This window comes from Belonocnema kinseyi, chromosome 2 (genome assembly GCF_010883055.1).
Source record: "Belonocnema kinseyi isolate 2016_QV_RU_SX_M_011 chromosome 2, B_treatae_v1, whole genome shotgun sequence".
Lineage (NCBI taxonomy): Eukaryota > Metazoa > Arthropoda > Insecta > Hymenoptera > Cynipidae > Belonocnema > Belonocnema kinseyi.
In genome coordinates this window covers 84850440-84873402 of record NC_046658.1, presented here as the reverse complement: position 1 = coordinate 84873402, position 22963 = coordinate 84850440, and the positions used below count along the sequence as shown (strand labels likewise).

General features: G+C 24.2%; 1 protein-coding gene across 1 annotated transcript in view; it reads left to right on the top strand.

Moving 5' to 3' along the window:
* Nucleotides 1-20005, top strand: part of LOC117167011 (lysosomal alpha-glucosidase-like) — a 34858-nt gene extending 14853 nt beyond the window's left edge. The window contains exons 6-17 of the mRNA XM_033351558.1: nt 950-1118; nt 2970-3039; nt 3138-3242; nt 3322-3579; nt 6834-7033; nt 7110-7217; nt 9119-9296; nt 11547-11695; nt 11779-11863; nt 14622-14892; nt 19257-19486; nt 19625-20005. Coding sequence (XP_033207449.1) covers nt 950-1118; nt 2970-3039; nt 3138-3242; nt 3322-3579; nt 6834-7033; nt 7110-7217; nt 9119-9296; nt 11547-11695; nt 11779-11863; nt 14622-14892; nt 19257-19486; nt 19625-19768 — 1967 coding nt within the window. The 3' untranslated portion in view covers nt 19769-20005. The remainder of the gene's footprint in view (nt 1-949; nt 1119-2969; nt 3040-3137; nt 3243-3321; nt 3580-6833; nt 7034-7109; nt 7218-9118; nt 9297-11546; nt 11696-11778; nt 11864-14621; nt 14893-19256; nt 19487-19624) is intronic.
* Nucleotides 20006-22963: the final 2958 nt, after the last annotated feature.

Sequence of the window (22963 nt, the reverse complement as noted above, 5' to 3'; positions counted from 1 at the left end):
CTTTTTTATTTAAAAATTCGTCTCTTGGAGTAGGAATTCATATTTTGGTAGAAAATAACGTTTTTTGTTTCAAAATTCATCTTTTATGGTTGAACTATTTTTAACAAGTAACCTTTTTGTTGAAAGCTAATTCTTGTTGCTTCAAAAGTTTTCTATTATATTTTAGGTTTAGAATTCATACCTTTCGGTTGAAAATTTTACAATTCGGTGAAAAATTTCATTATTTTTTTGAAAATTCAAATCTTTTTTTAAACATTCATCTTTTTTTAATCGAAAATTCAACTGTTTTGATTGAACATTCGTTTTTGTGGATAAAAAATCTGTCCTTTTGGATTCAACATTCATCTTTTGTTCTAAAAGTCAAATTTTGGGATTGAAAATTCGTTTTACAGTTGAAAGTTAATTCTTTTTATTTGAAAAAGTCTACTGTTATATTTTCAGTCCAGAATGCATCTCGTTTGATTAAAAATTGTACTGTTTGGTTGAAAATTTAATTATATTCTTAAAAAGTCAACTAATTTCTTTAAAATTCATCTTTTTTTTATCAAAAATTCAAATATCTTGCTGAAAAATTGTATTTTTCGATAGAAAATTGGTCCTGTTGGATTGAAAATTCGTCTTTTCATAGACAAGTAATACTTTTGTTTCTGTTAAAAATTCATCTTTCTTGGTTTAAAATTAAACAGTTTGGTTGAAAATTTATCTTTCTTTGTTGAAAGTAAACTTTTTTATTAACACTTTTTAAAAATTTAAATATAAAAGCAATGATTATTATATTAATAAAATTTTAATTTTTGACCGGGAAATCGTCTGGATTTTTTGTTGTTGGAAATTTGAGTGGCCACCCTGTGCCACTATTGACTCTAATTTTTATCTTTAAAGTAAACCCGAGCCCTGCAAATGTAAAATTACACAAAGTGAAGAAAAATTTACACCTATTTTTTTCTAGAGGTAATTTTAAACCCTTTACCTGCAATCACCTTCAGAAGTATCGGTGGAATCTTTGATTTTTATTTCTTCATGGGCCCAACGCCAGAAGACGTTTTGAAGCAGTACTCAAAAATTGTGGGAAAGCCTTTCCTCCCACCTTATTGGTCTCTAGGTTTTCACTTGTCTAGGTAATTAAAAAATTGTAATTATTAATTACATGAAGAAACTCATTATAAATGCCAAAATAATTAGAGGGATCTCAGTCTTCCCCTATTCCCCTTTTAACTTAGAGAATAATTTATTATAAGAAATATAAGTTTTTAAATTTATAGTATAAAATATTATTAATTAATTTTATAAATTAAAATTAAATTTTTGTTTACATCTATAAAATAGGTACAATAATCAAATACATTTGCATAATATTAAAGTACTTAAATAAATTACTTATAAATAAATAAAGTACAAAATAAAAAATATGTTGTGACATAAATATAACTATATAAGTTTAAAGTATTAATTATAGAAAAATATATATTTGTCTTATAAAAAGTTTTTTTCTTTGTTAAAAAATCATTTGGTAGAACCATTCGGTAAAAAATCATCTTTTTTCGTTGAAAGTTCATACTTTTTAATCCGAAGTCTAATATTGTATTTTTGGTTCATAATTCATCTCTTTTAATTGAAAATTTAATTATTTTTTTGAAAAAACAACTGTGTTTGCTTGAAGATTCATCTCTTTGGTTGAAAATTCAACTATTTTATTGTCGACGAACTTTTTTTTTGAAATTTCAACTGACTTTTTGAACAACTTTTTGACTCGAATATTCCACAATTTGGTTGACATTTTTTTTCTTTCTTAGCTGAAAAATCAATCTTAGTTAAAAATTTTTTTGTTTTGTTTAAGCATTCATCTCTTTTAGTTAAAATAATAACTGTTTGATTAAAAAATAAGCTTTTTTTGGTTGAAGTTTCAGTTATTATATTTTTTATTAAGAATTATGGTTAAGATTAATTCTTTACTTTGTTGTTAAAAATTCAAGATATTTCTAGAAAATTCGCCTTTATGGTTTGAAAATTCATATTTTTGGTCTAAAAGTAAAACTATTTTGTAGAAAATTCGTGCTTTTGGCGCTAAATTTAATTTTCATAGAAATTCATATTCATGTCACTCATATTTTTATAAAAATTTCAACAATTTTTCTTGAAAATTTATATTTTGGTGTTGAGAATTAAATTGTTCTGTAGAAAATTTATCTTGTCTTGCAAATTTAACCATTTCATTTTCTTTTTTTCTTATTTTACTAAAAAATCTTTCTTGTTTAAAAATTCAACTCTTTTGTTGAAGATTCATATTGTTGGATAAAATTGGACTATTTTATAAAAAATTCGTATTTTTTGCTTAAAAATTTAACTGGTTTGTAGAAAATTTATCTTGGTTGGCTTGAAATTCCACAGTTTGGTAGAAGATTCAACTGTTTACTTAAAAATGAACTTTTTTGTTGAAAATATTATGTTAAAAATTCATATTTCAGCTATATAAATTTAACTGTTCTGTAAAGAATCCGTCTTTTTGGTTTAAGAATTCAACAATTTAGTTGATTTTTTCTTGCTTGACTGAAAAATCTTTCTTGGTTAAAAAATCAACTTTTTGTTGAAAATTATTCTTTTTAGATTAAAGATTCATCTTTGTAAGGTAGAAAATTAAACTATTTTGTTCAAAATTTGCCCCTTTTGCTTGAAAGTTAAACTATTTGTTTATTATAGCAGCTGCTCGATTGAAAATTACATTTTTTGGGATGAAAATTAACTTTTTTATTGAAAAGTCATTTTTTTCGGCTTAAAAGTTGTATGTTTTCTAAAAAGTTCTATTTTTTACCTTTAAAACTAAACTCTTTTGTTATAAAAATCCTCTTTGGGTTGCAATTTATCTGGTTTGGTAAACATTTTACCTGTTTTATTTAAAATATAATATATTTCGGCTGCTTTAAAAGCCTTTTGGGCTGTAGAGTCTGTAATCATCTACATATTAATTTCAGATTTAATTACGGCAGTTTGGAAAAAACAAGGGAAACTTGGAACAGGACGAGAGAAGCCAAAATTCCTTTTGTAACTATTCATAATTATATAATTTTATTTTAAAAGTATTTCAATTATGTTTTTTATATAATATTATATTTATTATAATAAAAATTTATTGTTAACAGGATACTCAATGGAATGATTTAGATTACATGGACAGAAATAATGTATTTACTTACGATAAAGTTAAATACAAAGATCTGCCTCAATTCGTGAAACAACTTCAAACTGTAAGTTAATTGAATAATTATTTTTTATAAATACTATTTTACATCAATCAAATTACAAATTACATAAACTATTTTACAGAACGGAATGCACTATATTCTACGAATTGATGCTGGAATTTCTGGAAGTTCTGAAAACAATTCTTATATGCCTTATGTCGAAGGTTTAAATCAATCCATTTTTATAAAAAATTATTCGAACGTCAATCCATTTAGAGGAAAAGTTTGGAATCTTGAGTCTACAGTATGGCCTGATTTTACTCATACTCAAGCCCCAAGTTATTACTCAAAGATGCTGGAGAATTTGCACAAAAATATTTCATTCGATGGAGTTTGGCTCGTAAGTCTTTTTGTTTTAATTTAGTATTTCGCGGTGGAGCTGAACAAACTTTAATTTTTGGAAATCGCACATACATTTTAAACCCAAAAACTAAAAAAAAATCATCACACCCTTTATAAAAGAAGTCGATTTTTATATTAAATAAAAAAAAAGTAGTTTAAAGAAATGTAAAAACATAATTTTCACTAAACATTTAGGCCTCGGACTCAACACACAACTTTCTCACAATTATCCAAGAAGATTTTTATTTTAAATTAAAGACAATCAAATTAAACCATAAAGGATTAATTTTCAACAAAATAGTTGAATGATCAACCAAAATCGATTAATTTTCAACCAAAAAGATGATTTTTTCACTAGGAAGATAAATTTTCTACTAGAAAATAAGATTTTTCGATAAATTTCATGAATTTTCAACGAAATAGTTTAAACAATGGATGTGACGTTAGTACTGATTTTATTTTATTAATTTTTAGTTCATATTTTTTCGTTTCTAGAATTTCCTAACTAATTAGTTGAAATCTTTAACTTAAAATGTTCAATATTTTACCGAAAATGGAGTAGATAAATTTTAATTTAAGAGATTAAATTTTAAATTAAAAAACAACGAATTTTCTACAAAATTGTTGAATTTTGTAACATATTGTTAAATTTTCTGCTGAGTTATGGGGCATTTTGAAGCCAACAATACGAAATTTTTACACAACAGTTCAATTTTCACCTAGAGAATATAAATTTGCAAGAAAAAATTCAGTTTCATTCAATCAGTTGAGTTTTCAACAAATGAGTTAAATTGTCAGTTTAAAACATTAATTTTTAACCACGAATAAAATGAATTTGAACTAAAATGATGAATTTTCAACCAAAAAGAATGAATTTTTAATCGAGTATTTTGATTTTCAAACAAGGCGTTAAAATTTCAATCGAAAAAGAATAATTTTTAATGAAAAATATAATAATTGATATTTAAAACAAAATCTATCTAAAATAAAGAACAGCTGTATTTAACAAACAAAACATTAATTTTTAAGAAAATTCTTGTATCCTTAATTAGAACAGATTACTTTTTACCATAAAGTTGCCTTTACTTAAAAAAAGTTTCCATTTCTACAGAAAGAGATGAATTTTCAAACAGCAAAGAAAATTTTTAGTCAAAAGCGCATAAAAATAGCAATCTATTTATTGAATTTCCATAAAAAAAACGAATTTTCAACCAAGATGTGTGACAATAAATATTCGAAAATTTTTATAAGTGCCACGAGTTTTTAATTTTATTTCTTCCAAATTGAAGAAATTTCAAATGTAAACCACCAAAATTACAAAAATTTCAATTTTAATAGATAAAACTTGCAGAATTTTCCAATGTAAGTTTGCAAAATTAAAAACTCTTCAATTTTAAAGATGTAAAATTTTAAATTCTTCAATTTTTAAGATTTACAATTTAATATTAATTAATTTTAAATGTTTATAGCTTAAAATAACGTAATTTTTAACGCTGTTTTGAAATATGTAGTTCAATTTTGAAGATTTTCAATTCAATACTTTTCAATATTTCATGCATATAATTAAAAATAACGCAATTTTAATTTTTTTGAAATAGTTAAATATTGGAGATTCAAAATAAACATTCCTGCAATTTTAAAGATATGTAAATAAAAAATTTAAAATTTAAGAGTCAACAGTTTTTAATTCTGAATCTTTTAAATTGGAGAAATCTCAAATTTGAATCAACAAAATTACAGAATTTTTCATTTACAAACTAAAAAATTGCATAATCTTTAGTTGCAAACTTTCAAAATTAAAACCTCTTCAATTTAAATATTTGCAATTCAAAGTTCTAAATTTTTGAACAGTTACAATTGAAAATTCTTGAATTCTGAAAATATATATATATAATTCTAAATTGTTCAATTTTTAGTATTTATATCTTAAAATTATGTAATTTTGAACGTTTTTTTTTTTTGGAATAGTTCAATTTTCAAGATTCACCTTTGAAAAATCTTCAATTTTAACGATTTGAAATTTTTTATTCCTCAATTTTCAAGATTCATTAATTTAGAATACTTATAGTTTAAAATAATGTACTTTTAAACGTTGCTTTGGAATATGTATTTCAATTTTTAAGATTTAGAATGGAAAATGCGTTTAATTATCCAATTTTGTATGGTTTTTTGTTAGAAGTTCAACTTTAAAGATTAAAAATAAAAGAATATTCACTTGTGAAGACTTAAAATTAAACTTAATTTCATTTTAAAATTGTATAAATAAAAATGCTTAAATTTGGTCAATATTTAAGAGTTTTAAATTCGAAATCTTCTAAATTTAAGAAATTTTAACTGGAAATTTTGAAAATTAAAAACTCTTGTTTTTTTGTAAATATTGATGTAGGGTTGTTGCCCAGCGAAATTAATTAATAATTTTATATGTTTATTTTGACTGTCTAATGGTCCAAATCAATATTATTAAAATATTTTTTAATCTTAAGATTGTGAAAAAATTCTTGAATTTCGATCATATTTTTAGAATTCCTAGTTATTCAATTTTCAAGATTTATATTTTAAATTATTATTTACAGTTTAACTTTTTTTATGATTCAATTTTTTAATATTCTTCATTTTTGAATATTTGCAATATTGAAGATTTTTAATATTTAATGCGTATAATAGAAAATTATACAATTTGGATTTTTTAAAATATATTTAAATTTGGAAGATTTAGCTTAAAAATGATTCAATTTTTATGATTTAACGTTCAAATATATTCTCTTTATAGCCAAATTTTTAATATGTACCGTCGATTAAAACACATAAGCCATATTTAGCCTTAAAGAAGATTTAAAGAATTACATTGATATTATTTAAAAGAAAGAAATGACTGAAATTGTTATCACACTTTCAAACAAAACAAAAATAATAAGGGGAAACTTTTAAACTTAAAATTCTCTTGTGCTTAAGTACTGTAAACTAAAAACGTACATGTAATAATAATAATAGTTTTTAAGACGTAATTTTAAAAAGTAACAGTCAAAATTCTTATTTCATTCACCTTTATTTCGAAAATCCTTTTTAAACTTATTAACTTGTAAGTGGAAGCCAAGGAAAAGTAATTTTTATACTTTTGTCCAAAGTTATGATAAAGAAGCTGTTTACGAAGTTTTAAAACAATATAATTTGTAACTAAAATAGGGTCAGCCCTACCGTAATTTTTTTTCAAACATGAAAAGATTTTTTAATAATAATAAAAATTATTGGTAGGAAATGAATCAACCCTACAATTTTGCTTCGGATAGTTGTTCTGAAAATAATAATAATTTGGATAACCCCGATTTTTTGCCTCATATTATTGGGAAATCTCTTTCAACAAAAACGTTGTGCATGAGTGCTAAGCATCATCTTGGAAATCATTTTAATCTTCATAATACTTACGGAACAAGTCAAGCTGCTGTCACTTACGAGTAAGTTTTTGTCTTGCAATTTCTGACTTGTATTTCTTTTTTAATTCGATAATTATTTATTCGGCTTTTTTTTAAGGGCATTGAAAATTTTACGGAATCGAAGACCATTTATTGTTTCACGGTCAACGTGGGTTGGTCATGGATCTTTCGCAGGACATTGGACTGGAGATATTGCTTCTTCATGGTGGGTTTTACATATAAATGAAAAATATTTTATTAAAATTATTACAACCGTAACTTAAAATCATAAATTCGTGTAATAATGATTTTTTCTTTCAGATTGTCGTTTTTGAAATTAAACGCCATTGAATAAAAATATAGGAAATAAAATAAAATGCACTAGGGAACGTTGGTATGATTCTAAATTTCTGGAGAATAAAAAACAATTTTTTAAAAATAAACTTTTGTTTGTAATTTCAAAAATAAACGTTCCTTTGTGTTCATCGTTTAATTATCTAAATTTTTAAACTTAATATTACAATTCATGTGGACATAAGTTGAATCTTTGAACCAGGTGAATTTTTATTCAAATAGATGAACTTTCAAGCGAAAGGAACGAATTAATACTTATCCTGAAATAGTTGCATTTTGGACCGAATAGTTGAATGTTTAAACCAAGACGAATTTTCAACAAAAAAGTTTAATTATCGGAAAAAAAACTTTTCATACCAAACTAGTCTTTAATAAAAAAATTAATTTTTAACAAAGCATTTCAACTTTCAAGCAAGTACCTAAATTTTCAATTAAAAAAGATTAATTGTCATAGAGAAATATAATAGTTGATATTTCAACAAAAAAATACGGATTTTGATCAAAATAGTTGAATTATGAATCAAAACAGTTTAATTTTTAACCAAACAGTTGAATGATAACGAAAAAAGTTAGAATTTATACCATCAGAACTGTTTTTTCAACCAAGAAAGATTTTTTATTCAAGATGGAACCGCAAAGATAAAATTACACAAAAAAGATTAATTTTTCTACTGAAATAATAGATTTGTCAACCCAAAAGAGTAAATTTTCAATAAACTTGTTGAATATTTAATCCAAAAAGATGAATTTTCTACAATACAATTGAATTTTCAGTCAGCAAATTTGTATGTTCTGCTTAAAAATATGAATTCTCAATAAAAAGTTTAATAAAATGATTTAAAATGATTTTTGCATTTGTTCAAATGAATGTTTAACAAAGTAGTTCAATTTTCAATCAAGTAGTTGAATTTTCAACTGAAAGCGATCAACTTATTTCAACCAAAAATTGGTAGTCAAATATGCAGTTCAAACAATTAATTTTAATGAATGTCTAATAACATAAAATGGAATACTTAAACTTGCAAATAAAAAAATTAATTTTCAACAAAAACAAAATAATTTTAAAATAATAAAATGAATGTTTACCAAAGAAGGTCACATTTCACCGAAGTAGTTGAATTTTCATCTAAAAGCGATCAATTTTCAACTAAACCTGGAATGTTTAAATCTGCAGTTCCCAAAATTAAGTTCCAATTAAATAAAATATTAATTTTCAAAAAAATAGTTAAATTTTCAAACAAAAAGATTGATTTTTAAACAAAGATGATGGATTTTTAAGGACAAATTTAATCGTTGAATTTTCAATTTAAAACATTCAGTTTTCAACAATAAATAGCGTAGACGATTTTCCAATTTAAAAAAAAAGAAATTAAAAAAATATAATATGTATAAATTTCAACCGAACAGTTCAATCCTAAACCAATAAAATAAATGTTGTTGGTTCTATTGTTTCAGTTTTCATTTAAGCGAATAATTAAGTGAATGGGGCAGTTTCTTAAAAACTGCTGAAAAAAAGAGGACTTTTGTAAAAAAAAAAAAGGAACAGAGAGGAGTATGGGAAACCAGAAGTCTGTTTTTTTTTGGTGCTTGACGTATAAAATAAAATCGCTATTTGCTAATTTTTTCAAGCATTTAAAAAAATTTGTATCTACATTTTATTATTTTTCCTATGCGTGCCCCCCCCCCCCTGCAAGTGTGACTTATTGTTAAACGGTCCCTTAAAATACTTTTTTGATATTATTTTCATCGATCAACTTGTAATTGTTTTTACAGGGAGGATATGAAAGCGAGTATTCCCCATATTCTCTCGTTCAGTTTCTTTCAAATTCCAATGGTTGGCGCCGACATTTGTGGATTTCGTGGTAGTACCACCAAAAATTTATGCAATCGGTGGAGTCAACTCGGTGCATTCTATCCTTTTGCAAGAAACCACAATTCAAATGATACAATTGTAAGTTTATTTTCCCTCAAATTTATTTTTATTAACTATTTTTATTATTGAAATCGCATTTTATCAGGTTAGAAATATTTCACTTTACAGGGTTCACACTCTTTTCCTTATTTCCATCTTTGCCCATTTTAAAAAAAATTACTCTTTCTTCCCTTGTTTTCAGGAAACAGAATAAAAAAATTAAAAGAATTAATAGAACCGAATGAGAAAATTCAATTATTTTTGTTTAAAAGTTTATTTTGTGTGTTAAAAGTGTATTACTATATTTTCGTTTCAGAATTCAGTTCTTTTGGTTAATAATTTTATTATTTCATTAACAAATTTAATTAATTTGATAAAAATGGAACTTTTTTGTTTTTGTTTAAAGTTTGACATGTTTTGTTTGAAAATTTGACCATTTGAAAATGATCATTTTGTCTTGAACATTTTTCGAATAATGTTATTGTACTCTGAATTAAAAATTCGTATTTTTTGGTAGAAAATTTAATTTTAAAAAATCCAAAACTCATATTTTTTTGCTTAAAAATGAACTTCGTGTTACAAATTCGACTCTCGCCTAGAAGATTCATATTATTGTCTTAAAAATTCGACTATTTGATTGCAAATTCTACTACTTTGTTAAAAATTAATATCTAGCTTTTTGTTGAAAATTCATCTGTTTTGATTCAAAGTTTTAATTTCAAATCTTTTTTGATTATAAATTCAACCAATTTGACTAATTTGTTAAAAATTCGTGTTTTTTTCTTGTTTTTTAAAATTAATTTTTTAACTGAAAATTCAACTGTTTAAATGTTAGAAGATTCGTTTTTTAAAGAAATTTAAATATTGTTTTATTTAAATTGAAAATCTTTTTTGTTTGAAACAGCAGCTATTACAGTTTTTTTATTCATCTTTTTCCGTTGAAAATTCTAGTTTTATTTGAAAATATAATTATTAAACTAAAAAAAAAAGAAAGTATATTGTTCAAAATTTCTTTTTGTTTTTTGAAAATAGATTTTTTTAACTAATAATTCAACTATTTGGTTGAAATTTTATTTTATTTCTTACCAGGAAAATTTTTCTTGATTAATAATGCAACTATTTGATTGAAAATCGTCTTTTTCATCTTTTAATTTATTTGGCTTTTGGTTAAAAATGCAACTGTTGAGTTAAAACTGAATCCTGTTTTGGTTAAGGATACAACTATTTTATTGGAAATTCTACTACTTTGTTAAAAAATAATATCTAGTTTTTTGTTGAAAATTCATATGTTCAAGTTTCAGTCAACAGTTTGTTAAAAAATTCCAATTTTTAGATAGAAAACTCAACTCTTTTGTTGAATATTCTTTGTTACAAATTCGTGTTTTTTTGTCGTTGTTGAAAATTAATTTTTTAACTAAAAATTCAACTGTTTAAATGTTAGAAGATTCGTTTTTTTATGAATTTAAATATTGTTTTATTTAAATGGAAAAATTTTTTTGGTTTGCAATATCAGCTATTACCGTTTTTTCTATTTCATCTTTTTTCCTTGAAAATTCTACTTTTATTTGAAAATATAACTATATTGTTTACAATTGCTTTTTGTTTTTTGAAAATAGATTTTCTTAAATAAACATTCAACTATTTGTATGAAATTTTATTTTACTTCTTGCCTGGAAAATATTTCTTGATTAATAATGCAACTATTTGGTTGAAAAATCGTATTTTTGGTTAAAAATGCAACTGTTTGGTTAAAACTTAATTCTGTTTTGTTTGAGGATACAACTATTTTATTGGAAATTCGAATTATTTTTATGAATTCTTAGTTGAAAATTCAACTATTTTTGAGAATTCATGTTTTTTTTTTGTTAAAAATTCTACGCTTGTTTAAAAATATAACTATTGTGCTGAAGATTCGTTTTTGTGTTTTTCAAATTGATTTTTCAAACTGAAAATTTAACGATTTAGTTGAAAATTCATGTTCTTTATTGAAAATTTGCCTCATTTAGATGAATTAGACTGTTTTTTATTTAAAATAAAAAAATTGTTTTGGTTGAAATGTCAACGATTATAATTTTTGCTAAAAATCCATCTGTTTTTGGCAGAAAATATTTTTAGTTGAAAATTCAACTTTATTTTTCAAATGCAGTTTCACATTGAATATAATATATTACCTACATTAATTAGATTCAAAAAAATTAATTTCCCTTTTGTTGAGAAAAATCACCCTATTTCTGCATTGAGATACTTTTTGGCTGTTAAGTCTGATTTTAATTAAAAATATTTTCATAGGAACAAGATCCTGTCGCCCTGGGAGAATTAGTTACAAGATCATCTCGAGAGTCTTTGAAAATTCGATACCGATTGTTACCTTACTTATATACTCTCTTTTACCGTGCTCATAAATATGGAGAGACAGTAGCACGTCCTTTATTCTTCGAGTGAGTTTTACAATCATTCCAACTTTTCTCAAATTATTTGAAAAGATATCTTACTTTTCAATATAAACTTTTTTTTTATCTAGATTTATACACGACGAAAAGACTTACGGCATTGATACCCAATTTCTTTGGGGTAGTTCTTTGATGATCGTTCCAGTTCTAGAAGAAGTAGGTAACAGTTTTTAACTTGAATTACGAATCTTCCATTCTCATTTTTTATGATTATATTCTGGCCTGAGTAATGTTATGAATTATTATTACTATTATATTATTAATAATACTACTAGTATTAAAAACAACTCTGAAAATAACTAAACTAAGTCAAAAAAGAAAAAAAATGTAAATGAAAAGAGGAAAACAATTTTACATGGAATATTGTAAACTGCCCTTACGATAACTCTTATGGGAAAATTACTATAGTCCTATTATGGTTGTTCCAAAATTAGTTTCCTATAGTTTTGCGCGATTGTAGGAAATTCATTATACAGAAACCGATCTAATTATAATCAGCATTGCAATAAGTAATACAAAAAATATTGAAGGAATTAATCTAAAAAGCAGGCAAAATACAAAAGGAACGATTTAGGGATCGTCCATAAACTCCGCTACCACTTTATTAGTTGAAAATTCAAGTTTTTGGTTGACAATTCTTGAATTTGATTAAAAAATCGTATTTTTTGGTAGTAAATTAATCTTTTTGTTCAAAAATTCATGTTTTTTAGTTCAAAATGCAACATTTCAAATGAGAATTCTTGAATTTTGTTACAAATTCGTTTGTTTCAGTAGAAAATTAATCTTTTTTCTTTAAAATTTAATCTTTTTGGTTAAAATTTAAACTACTAGGTTTTAAAGTTGAACTATTTTGTTAATTTTTTTTTTAATTCTTTCTTTTTTAACGATTTGACTTTTTGATTCGGAATTCTTGAATTTGATTGAGAATTCGTCTTTTTGGGTTTTAAATTAATGTCTTTGTTAAAAAAATGCATCTTTTTAGTTGAAAACTCAACTTTTTGTTTGATAATTTTTTATTTTATTGAAAATTTGTCTTTTTTGGTAGTAGATTAATGTTTTGATTAAGCATTATTTTTGTTAGTTGAAAATTCAAGTTTTTGGTTGAGAATTCTTGAATTTGTATTCAAAATTCGTCTTTTTTGGTAGTAAATTAATATTTTTGTTTAAACATTCATGTGTTTTAGTTGAATATTCAACATTTTGAATGAGAATTCTTTAATTTTGTTAAAAATTCGTTTGTTTCGGTAGAAAATTAATCTTTTTTGTTTAAAAATTTATCTTTTTGGTTAGAAAGTGAACTACTAGGTTTTAAAGTTGAACTATTTCGTTGAAAATTTTTAAAATTCTAGTTGTTGGTTGTAAATTAATGTCTTTGTTTAAAAATGCATCTTTTTAGTGGAAAACTCAACTTTTTGTTTGATAATTTTTCATTATATAGAAAATTCACCTTTTTTTTGGTAGTAAATTAATCTTTTCGTTTAAAAATTGATGTTTTTTAGTTGGAAATTCAACTTTTTGTTTGAGAAATCCAGAATGTTGTTAAAAATTTGTTTTTTTTTTTGGTTGAAAAATTAACAACTAGGTTTTAAAGTTGAACTAATTTTTTTAAAATGCTTTGTTTTTAGTTGAAAATTTAACTTTTCGGTGGAGAGTTCTTGTATTTTGTTGGAAATTCGTTCCTTTTGGTATAAAATTAACTTTTCTTATCAAAATGTCATATTTTTCATTTGATAATTCAACTGCTTTGTATAGAAAATTCGACGTTTTGTCTTGAAAGTTCAATAATTTAGTAAAAAAATCAACTATTTGGTAGGAAATTCGTTTTTTATAGTTTAAATTAATTTTTTTAATGCAAAGTTTAAATATTCCATTTTTTTGTTTAAAATGTACCTGTCTTAGTTTAAAAGTGGAATAATACCCGGATTAACTGTCACATAAAGTTCAATTAGGCACATTTCAACACTTAATCTGAAAATAATTGTTTAATTTTAATTGTTGATTTGTTATCGATAATCGTCAATAATAATTTTTATTTCATTTTATATCTTTGAATCGCTTGGAACTTCATTGAAATCCTTTGAAATTTACAAAATCCCCTCAAATCTTTGAAATACTTAAACGTCTTTTCAAATTCCTTAAATCTTGTTATATTCTTTTAAATTCCTTGAAATTTATAGAAACTCTACTAAATTCTTTGTCACCCCTTGAAGTTTTTTAAATCTATTGAACGTCTTTGGAATATTTTTAAATGACTAAAGTCCGTAAAAATACCTTGAAATACCATTTATTTTGATCGCTTGAATGCTAAAAATCTATTAAAATAAATTATTGTTCTCTAAAAAAAACAAACCGCTCAAATCCCTGGAACTCTTTGAAATCTGTTGAAATTTTGATATCTTTGGACATTCAATAAAAACCTTTAAATCTTTTGAAATTTCTAAATATATACACTAAATTATCTTAAAATGTAGCAAATCCATAAAGATTCCTTGAAATGTGAGTTTATTTATCTCCTAAAGCTTTTCAGAAACGCTTTAAAATCGAGCTTAAAATCTTCGGAAATCCTACAAAAAATTGGTAATTTCTCGAAATTTTCAATATCCCTTGAAATTCTTTAAAATTTATTAAAATAGCTTAAAATCTTTCCAACTCCCGTAAATCCTTTGAAATAATAGGACCTTCATAGCACTTTAAATTTTAGAAATCTGTATAAATTCCTGGACATAATTTGAAGTTCTACGTTAAGTAAATAATTTAATCATTCGTTTGTTGTTTATCTATTTTTTTTTGCGTCACTTCTTTCAATATTTCACATTTTTTATTTATATTCTGAGTTTCAATGTTTTCTTCGTGCAATCTCCAGCCTGATTATATTTAGAAATTATATTTTTATTTTTTAAATTAATTTCTGCAGGATGCTCAAAGTGTGAAAGCATATATTCCTGAGGGAAAGTGGTACAATTATCACACAAACGAATCCATCATTTCCTCCGGAGAAATGATGACTCTTGATGCACCTTTAGACGTAATTCCTTTATTGATACGTGCTGGTTCGATTTTGCCAGAACAAGAACCAGGATTCACGACAACTGAGAGTCGAAAAAATAAATTTGGATTATTGGTTGCTTTGAACGATGAAAATGAGGCTTATGGAGAATTATTTTGGGACGATGGTGATTCCACTGGTATGTGAATCTTCTTTTTAATTCATAAATATACGATATTTGAAAATATAATTTTGGTTTCAAATTCAACTATTATTGAGGACTTAAGTCAAACTTAAAAGGTAGAATATTTTTTCGTAAAATCTATATACAAATTAAATATTTTTGAAATTAATCATAATAATGTACGATGGTTTGCCTATCTACATTGACGATATTTTAGTTTAAATTATTGTTCAATTAGACCCAACTTCAAATAAGAATTACGAGATTTACAAGTGATCTTGATAGGATTTTTCTATTGAACAAGTTTAATATGTTCGAGAATTTAAATAATTAAAAAAAAACCCAGCTTTTAACAATTTGGGAAAATCAAGCACAATTTTTAGCAGATGTTAAATATTTTTTCTTTAAATACACATTTCATATAAAATTTAATTAATGTAAAGATTTATTAAAATTTAAACGAACCACTCACTTTTTCTTACATGAAGAAACCTAAGCTTTTCTTCCACACCAACATAAAAACGGAAAATGGTATTTTTCATTTTTGAATTTCAAAATTAAAATAAAATTTTATTTAAGGTTGTTTTATTCTTCAGTCTTTAATTTGAGTTTTAATTTTTAGTTTTACTTCACACATGAAAAAAAATCACAATAATTATTGTTTTTAGTGCTCAATAAATTTCAAATATTAAGTTTTAAAAATTAAACAATTTTGATTTTGTAACATTAGACAATTTCTAGACAATTCAGTGTTTAAAATGCAACAATTTCTGAATTTTCAATTGTATATGTAAATACAAATGTTAACAATTTTTAATTAAAGATTTGAAAAAACATTGTTTGAAATTTAACAATATGTAATTAACAATATGCATGGAAACAGTTAAGGTTTCCAAATACTTATAAATATATTATAACCTATAAAAATATTAAAACTATGAAAGTAAAAGATTCTTCAAACGTATCTTGCCAACTAAAATTAGTATTTATTTCATAAACTTAAACTATTTAACTAGTTTAAAATTTTTTTAGAACCCTTAAGATTTGAGATTTTAATATTATGAATTTTTAAATAGTTTATGTTTTTGATAGTTAGAAATAAAAATTTAGTGAAGGCAACGCGCACTTCGCTTTCGTGCATTTGGAATCTTTTAAAATAACTTAAAATATTTTCAAGTTTTTGTAATTCGTTCATATTCCTTGAAATTGTAGCAATCCGTAGAAAAAAACCTTGAAATAAAATTTATTTTATTTCCTAGAGTCACTAGCAATTTTTTAAATCTTGAAGTCCTTCTTTGAAATTGCTATAAATGCCTGAAAATCTTTGGAAACCTTATAAAAAATTCCTTGAAATCCTGAGATATTTTCCGTAAAAATCCCTTCCAAATTAAATTAAATTTGTTCCCTACAGTTCTCTGGAAATTAGTTGAAATCTCTTAAAACCTCTTTAAAATAAAATAAATTAAATTTATTCCTCAACGATCATTAGAAAAATGTTTAAAATCATCTCAAATTTTTGAAATACTTATAGGTCCCATAAAATCCCGTAAAGTTTGTGAAATTATTCGAAATTCCTTGAAATCTTTGGAAGTCCTACAAAAATATTTGAAATCATTGGATATTTTATTAAACTTCTTGAAATCTTGTAAAATACCTTATAATCTATAGAAATATTTGTAATCGCTAGTAATACCTTAAAATTTTCTAAAATCTTTGAAGGGCATTAAAACCTTTCAAATCTTAAAAATCTTCAAATCCATGAAAATCCCTTAGATTAAAATGTAATTTATTCCCTAAATTTCTCCAGAAATTCCCTTAAAATCCATTGAAATCTTTGGAAATTGTAAAAACCCATTAAAATATGTAGATACCATTTGATATTCCTCGAATGTAAATTAAATTTGAATTATTTATTAAGGTTCTCTAAGAAAACTGTTCAAATCCTTTGGCTTCTTTAAAATATATTGAAATCTTTGAAGATTCAATAAAATCCTTTAAATCTTGGGAAATTCTTTGAAATCCCTCAAAATTCCTTAAAATCTTTTTTGTGAACTAGTAGCTGTTGCATATGTAGGTACTCAATTTTTAATTTATGATAAGTTTTAACATTAAATTAAATGTTGAACAATGTTAATTCTTTTAACCTTTTTCAAATAAGTATTACTATATAATACAAAATGACGACTTTGAAATAAACGCACACGATCCCACCCAAATCGTATCGAAATCCAAAAAAAGTAAACCCATATTTTTTGTTTAATTTTGCTTTTTAATGGTGCCTGTTGGGACTTCAAATTTACATGGGGAAATGCCCCTGAGCCAGCCCCACGGTGCCCTGATAACTATCCTTAAATCAAAAAATGTACAGTCTTCAGGAAATTGACTCTTTTAAGCAGTTTGTTCTCCTTTTTTCAGGAAATCATTACTATAGGTCTATTGGAATGTTTAAAAATGTTCTTCAGTTCATTATCATTTATTTAAATAAATTATATTTGTTTAAATAATCTGTTTTTCTCGAAAATTCGTCTAAAATCTGTTTTTTGAGATCGGAATGGCAGTTTATTATCCCAAAAAGACTTTATTTATTTGCAATTTTTTTCCTACTGCTTAAATAATTATTATTATAAATTTACAACTTTTTTTCAAATTATGGTAGAAAAGTCAGCTTTTCTTGTAGTAAACATATAGATTTTAATTTCAAGGTATCTTGTCTATATTATCTAATAAATCCTCAATTGTTTAAACAAATTCAATTTGTTTAAACAATTTTTCTTTGTTAAATTCGCATAAAATTCTGTTTTTTATCGATCTGGTCAACTATTATTTTTAAATGACATTATTCATATTTTCAAATAATTTCCATTGTTTAAATAATAAAATTATTATTTATTTTCAACATTTTATCAAATCATATTGGAAAATTCTTCTTTTTTGGTAACTGAGACATGATGTGATTTGTTTATCAATCAATTTTTAAACAATTTTCTTACACAACATTTTTATATTCCTCTTCTCTACTGACAGTTTTTTAATTGAGTGCTAAAAGTCCCATAGACTAATGGAATATTAAAAATAAATAATAATTTTATTACTTAAACAATGGAAATTATTTGAAAATATGAATAATGTCACTTAAAAATAACATCAGGCCAATCCGATCTAAAAAAAAAAACAGAATTTTAGGCGAATTGAACAAAAAAAATTGTTTAAAGAAATTGAATTTGTTTAAACAATTGAGGATTTATTAAATAATGTAGACAAGATACCTTGAAATAAAAATATATAGGTTTATTATGAGAAAAGCTGAGTTTTCTACCATAATTTGAAAAAAAATTGAAAATTGATAATAATAATTGTGTAAACAATAAAAAAAATTTTTGAAATAAATAAAGTCTTTTTGAGATAATAAACTGACATTACGATTTGAAAAAGTAGATTTTAGACGCATTTTCGAGAAAAACAGATTATTCAAACAAATAGAATTTATTTAAATAAACAAAAATTAACTGAAGAACATTTGTAAACATTCCAATAGACCTATAGTAATGATTTCCAGAAAAAAGGAGAACAAACTGCTTAAAAGAGTCAAATTCCTGAAGACTGTACATTTTTTTATTTAAGGTTAGTTTTCAGGGCACCGTGGGGGTGGGTTAGGGCGTCAAACTCGTATTCAAAAAATACCAAAACGTGACTTTTTTCCATGCATTTTCCCATGCAAATTTGAAGTCCCAACAGGCACCATTAAAAATCAAAATTAAAAAAAAAACACGCGTTTACTTTTTTTGGATTTCGAAACGATTTGGGGGGATCGTTTGCATCCAGCATCAAGAAAATTTTTGTAATGCATTTTTGGATCACCCTAATATATGCATACATACTATTTAGTATATATAGAACTATCTATTTACTATTTTCAATATTTAATTTAATATTAAAACTTCAAACAAATTAAAAATTGTTTCCCTACATATATAATAGCTGTTAGTGCTTAAAAGTGAATTAAAAAAAAATCTTGCAGGATTTAACGTTGGATTTTTCAGTGTTGTTGAAACATTTATAAATTCTACGAAAATTTTGGAAGTTCCTTCAAACTTTTCAAATCCTACGTTACATGTTTAATTACTTATATCATCCGTTTGTAATTTCTCTTTTTTTTACATCCATTCTTTCAATAATTTCACATTATTTATTTCTATACTGATTTTCTTATATTGATTTTCTATAATAATTTGTCTAGAATTGCGAAAAAATTATAAGAAATTCATTACCAAAAATAGTAACTGGTTATTTCTCATCACTGTTTTTAATACTGAAAAACACTTTTCCATTAAAATTAAACGTTTATCTTACTATCAACTCTTATTATCTCATGCCAACAGATTCCCTTGAAAAAGGAAATTACATAATGATCAATTTCGTGGCTAAAAATGGGACTTTGAGTAACTCAGTTGTGAAAGATAGTACAGGAATGAAGGGTTCTTTGGCGAATGATGATAGTACAACTCTGGGATATTTAAAAATTATGGGAGCCAGAGATCCTGTGAATGCTGTATTTTTCAATAATTTGAAACTCGATAGCAATCAGTTTAATTATGATGAAAAGCAAAGTGTGAGTATTACATTGAATTGAATCCCACCGTTTATAATTCAGTGCACCTGTTTAATTTTCAGATATATCAAATAATTATAAAATTTTTCTGATAATGAAATTTTTTAATTTTGATAACATATTTTTTTCCTTTTGCAGTACTTGGTTATTCATAATTTAGAACTAGATATGGAAGGCAAATTCAGTTTGTCATGGACATTTATGAATGCAAATAATGCAATGAAATTTTTAGAATCTAAGTTACTACTTATATTGCTTTCGATTTTCGGTATTATGTTTTAGAATTCCGACTATTTTGTTATTAAGAAACTCTTGTCTCGCTGAAGAAAATATTTTATTCATGAATTACTTTTTGACGCAAATTCCAAATTTCTGAGGAGAGATTGCAACGTATTATTTCTGTTAATTATTTTTATTATTTTCTTTCGTGCTTTTCCGAGAGTAATATAAGTGCCAAGGTTTATTTAAAAACCTAGAATTAATATATGTTTTTGTATGACTGTAATTTTTTATAAGTAATAATATAATATAGAATAGATTTTATATTCGTGCATCTTATGTACAGACAAATAAAACTTTTGTTATATTTTTAATACGATATTTGAATTTTTTCAATTACGCGTTTACAAAAACCAGACCAATTTCATAAGTTTTAATTCTTAAAAATGGGATTATATTATATTTATCATATTATATCAATACATTTCTAAATTCACTTTATACCGGATGTTTACTCATACTTTATTTATATAAAATTGAGTGCCTTCTGTTCATGAATTTACTGATTTTTATATTGTTTTACATAAATGTTAGTATTTGAAAAAAATGGGATCATTACTTTTTTTAATTTTCAGTTTTAACTTTAAAAATTAGTGAACTTACGTTGCTTTTTAAATTCTTCAAAAGTCTAGGCTAATTTGACAGGCCGTAAATAAAAAATTAAAACTTATTTTTTAACAAAATAATAAAAAATTATACATCTCTTATTTCATTTTAAATTAAATCTTTTTTGAGTTAGTTTGTATCATAAAATTGTTTTGTAAAACCAATTCATTTTTCGAATATTTGTATTCTATGTGGATTAAAATTTTGAACTGAAATTTTTTGCTATAGCTCCCTGGAAACACAATAAAAACTTTATTATTCTTTTATCTCGCTTAAAACATAATTTTGAATCCTTGTATTTTTTTATGTCATGGAAATTATCAAATTTTTTAATTAATTCACCGTTTGCGTTCCAACTCTGATAGTTTAAAATATAATAAGTAATAATATCAACATTTAAAGCCGAAATTTTAGGAATCAATTATAAGTATTTTTTGGACATTTAATTTGAAAATTTTGAACGTGCATTTTAAAATTAAATCTAATTTTTAACTGCCCAGTTCAGAACAAGATTCAGAATCTTTTAATCTGAAAGTATAGAGTTGAGATATGGTCTCACATTTAAAAATATTAAATTTAAAAAAAAGATTAATTTATCACTGATGTACGATTTTAATTAAAAGTTTTTCAATTTTATTAATTAAATTTGCAATATTTAAAGGCTTTTTGTTTAAATCTGTCCAGTTCTTAATGCTTCTAGGTACATATTTCGAATTTTCAAGAAAGTTACAAATTGAAAATTTCACAATCTGAAATTTATCACTGAGGTATATTTAAATATTGAAGTAAATATTTTTAAACAATATATTTTTCAGTTTATAACGACTTGTCTTTAAATTGTCCAATTTTTTAGAAATGAAATTTCATGCAGAATTGTTTGTTAATTTTTCTATCCTTTTATAAAAAATCGTTAACAATTATAGAAAATTACAAAAGTAATTAGAAAAATTTTGAAGTTTTCAAAAAATTTCAAAAGGTTTCAATTGTTTCAAAGATTTCACAAAAATAACTGCTTACACAATTCTTATTTATATTCCACATTCGAGAAAATGATGAGGATCAAATATTAAAATTTCTAATAATTTAAAAAATGGAACAAGTTTTCAAACTGAAAATTCCACAATCTGAAATTTACAACCAGGGGGTGAACAAATTCTGATTCAAAGAATTTTAATATCATTGAAATTATTAAATTTTTTAATTAATTCACCAAAAATAAGAAAAATGTTCATTTCAAAAAAAATATGAAATTAAATTTTTTAAAGTGATCAGAATAAAAAATTCTGAAATTAAAAATGCATTGAAAATAGAATAGTTGAAAATATAATGAGTAATAATGTGAAAATTTCGCAGCACAATTATATGATTCAAACAAATATTTTTTATATATTTAATTGTGTAATTTTTAACGACTTAAAATTAAATTGTAAAATTTTGAAGGTACATTATTCATAAATTTCAAATTTTGTACTCTCCATTTGGAAATTAATTAAAATTGTTGACTCTTCAGTTTAGAACGAGGTTCAAAATCTTTGAATCTTAGAGTGTTGAATTTAAAAGTTTTTACACGTTAAAAATTTGAAATACAAACACCAAAAAATGTTCAATTTTTGTTAATTTTCTTGAAAAATCGAAAATTCAAGTTTTGACAGCATAAAATTAATGGAAAATCAAAAACTTACATTTTTCGGTCAAATTATGCAAAATACTTCAAAGATGAGTAGACAAAAATTGTGCATTTGAAAATGATCTACAAATTTGTAACAAATAACTTTTTGATAGGATGCGTAGTTTTCGCTTTATTCGTGAAAAACATCATTAAAGACCAAACAAAAATCTGCCCGCTGCGTGGGCACATTTTCATCACAACTTTTTTCTTCCAATTTCTTTTTCGTTTCGTGTGTAGGGTTTCAAAAAATTAAATTTTGTAATGTTTTTTATGTAATTTTTTACTATTAAAACAAAAAAACAAAACTATAAAAACATTATTCATGACAATTAATTAATTCATTTTTACATTCTTATCAGAGAAGGTATTAGATGCGTATAAAATTTGAGAACCCAAAAAACAGGTTTTTACGAATGCGTCTGCCTGTATGTCCTTTTGTGAGCACAATCAATTATGAAAAAAATATTCTATTATATTGGCCTTCGGTACACTATTTTAGTGTCCTAAACTAAAGGTCAAGTTCGTTATAACGAACAGTGAGCGAATTTGAATTTTGTTGAGACCAATTTCTTTCAAGATTCAAAAATTCTCTGTACGAATATTCGTATTATTCAGAAATTCGAACAATTTATCCTAATGACTTTTTTCACTAAACCAAAAATTACCCGAGTCATGAAATTTACAAAATTCCAAAAAACACGCAAAAATGAACATTTTAAATCAAATGATGTGCGATATGAAAAAGTCAACAGAAGAAAAATTTCTATTTTCGAATGCCCTATAAGATTAACAACTTTTTGAATTTTCTTGAAAAATCGAAAATTCAAATTTTGATAGCATACAAAATAATGGAAAACCAAAAATTAAATTTCTCATTTAACAATTACACAGTGTTTCAAAGATTTATAAACAACAATAACAAC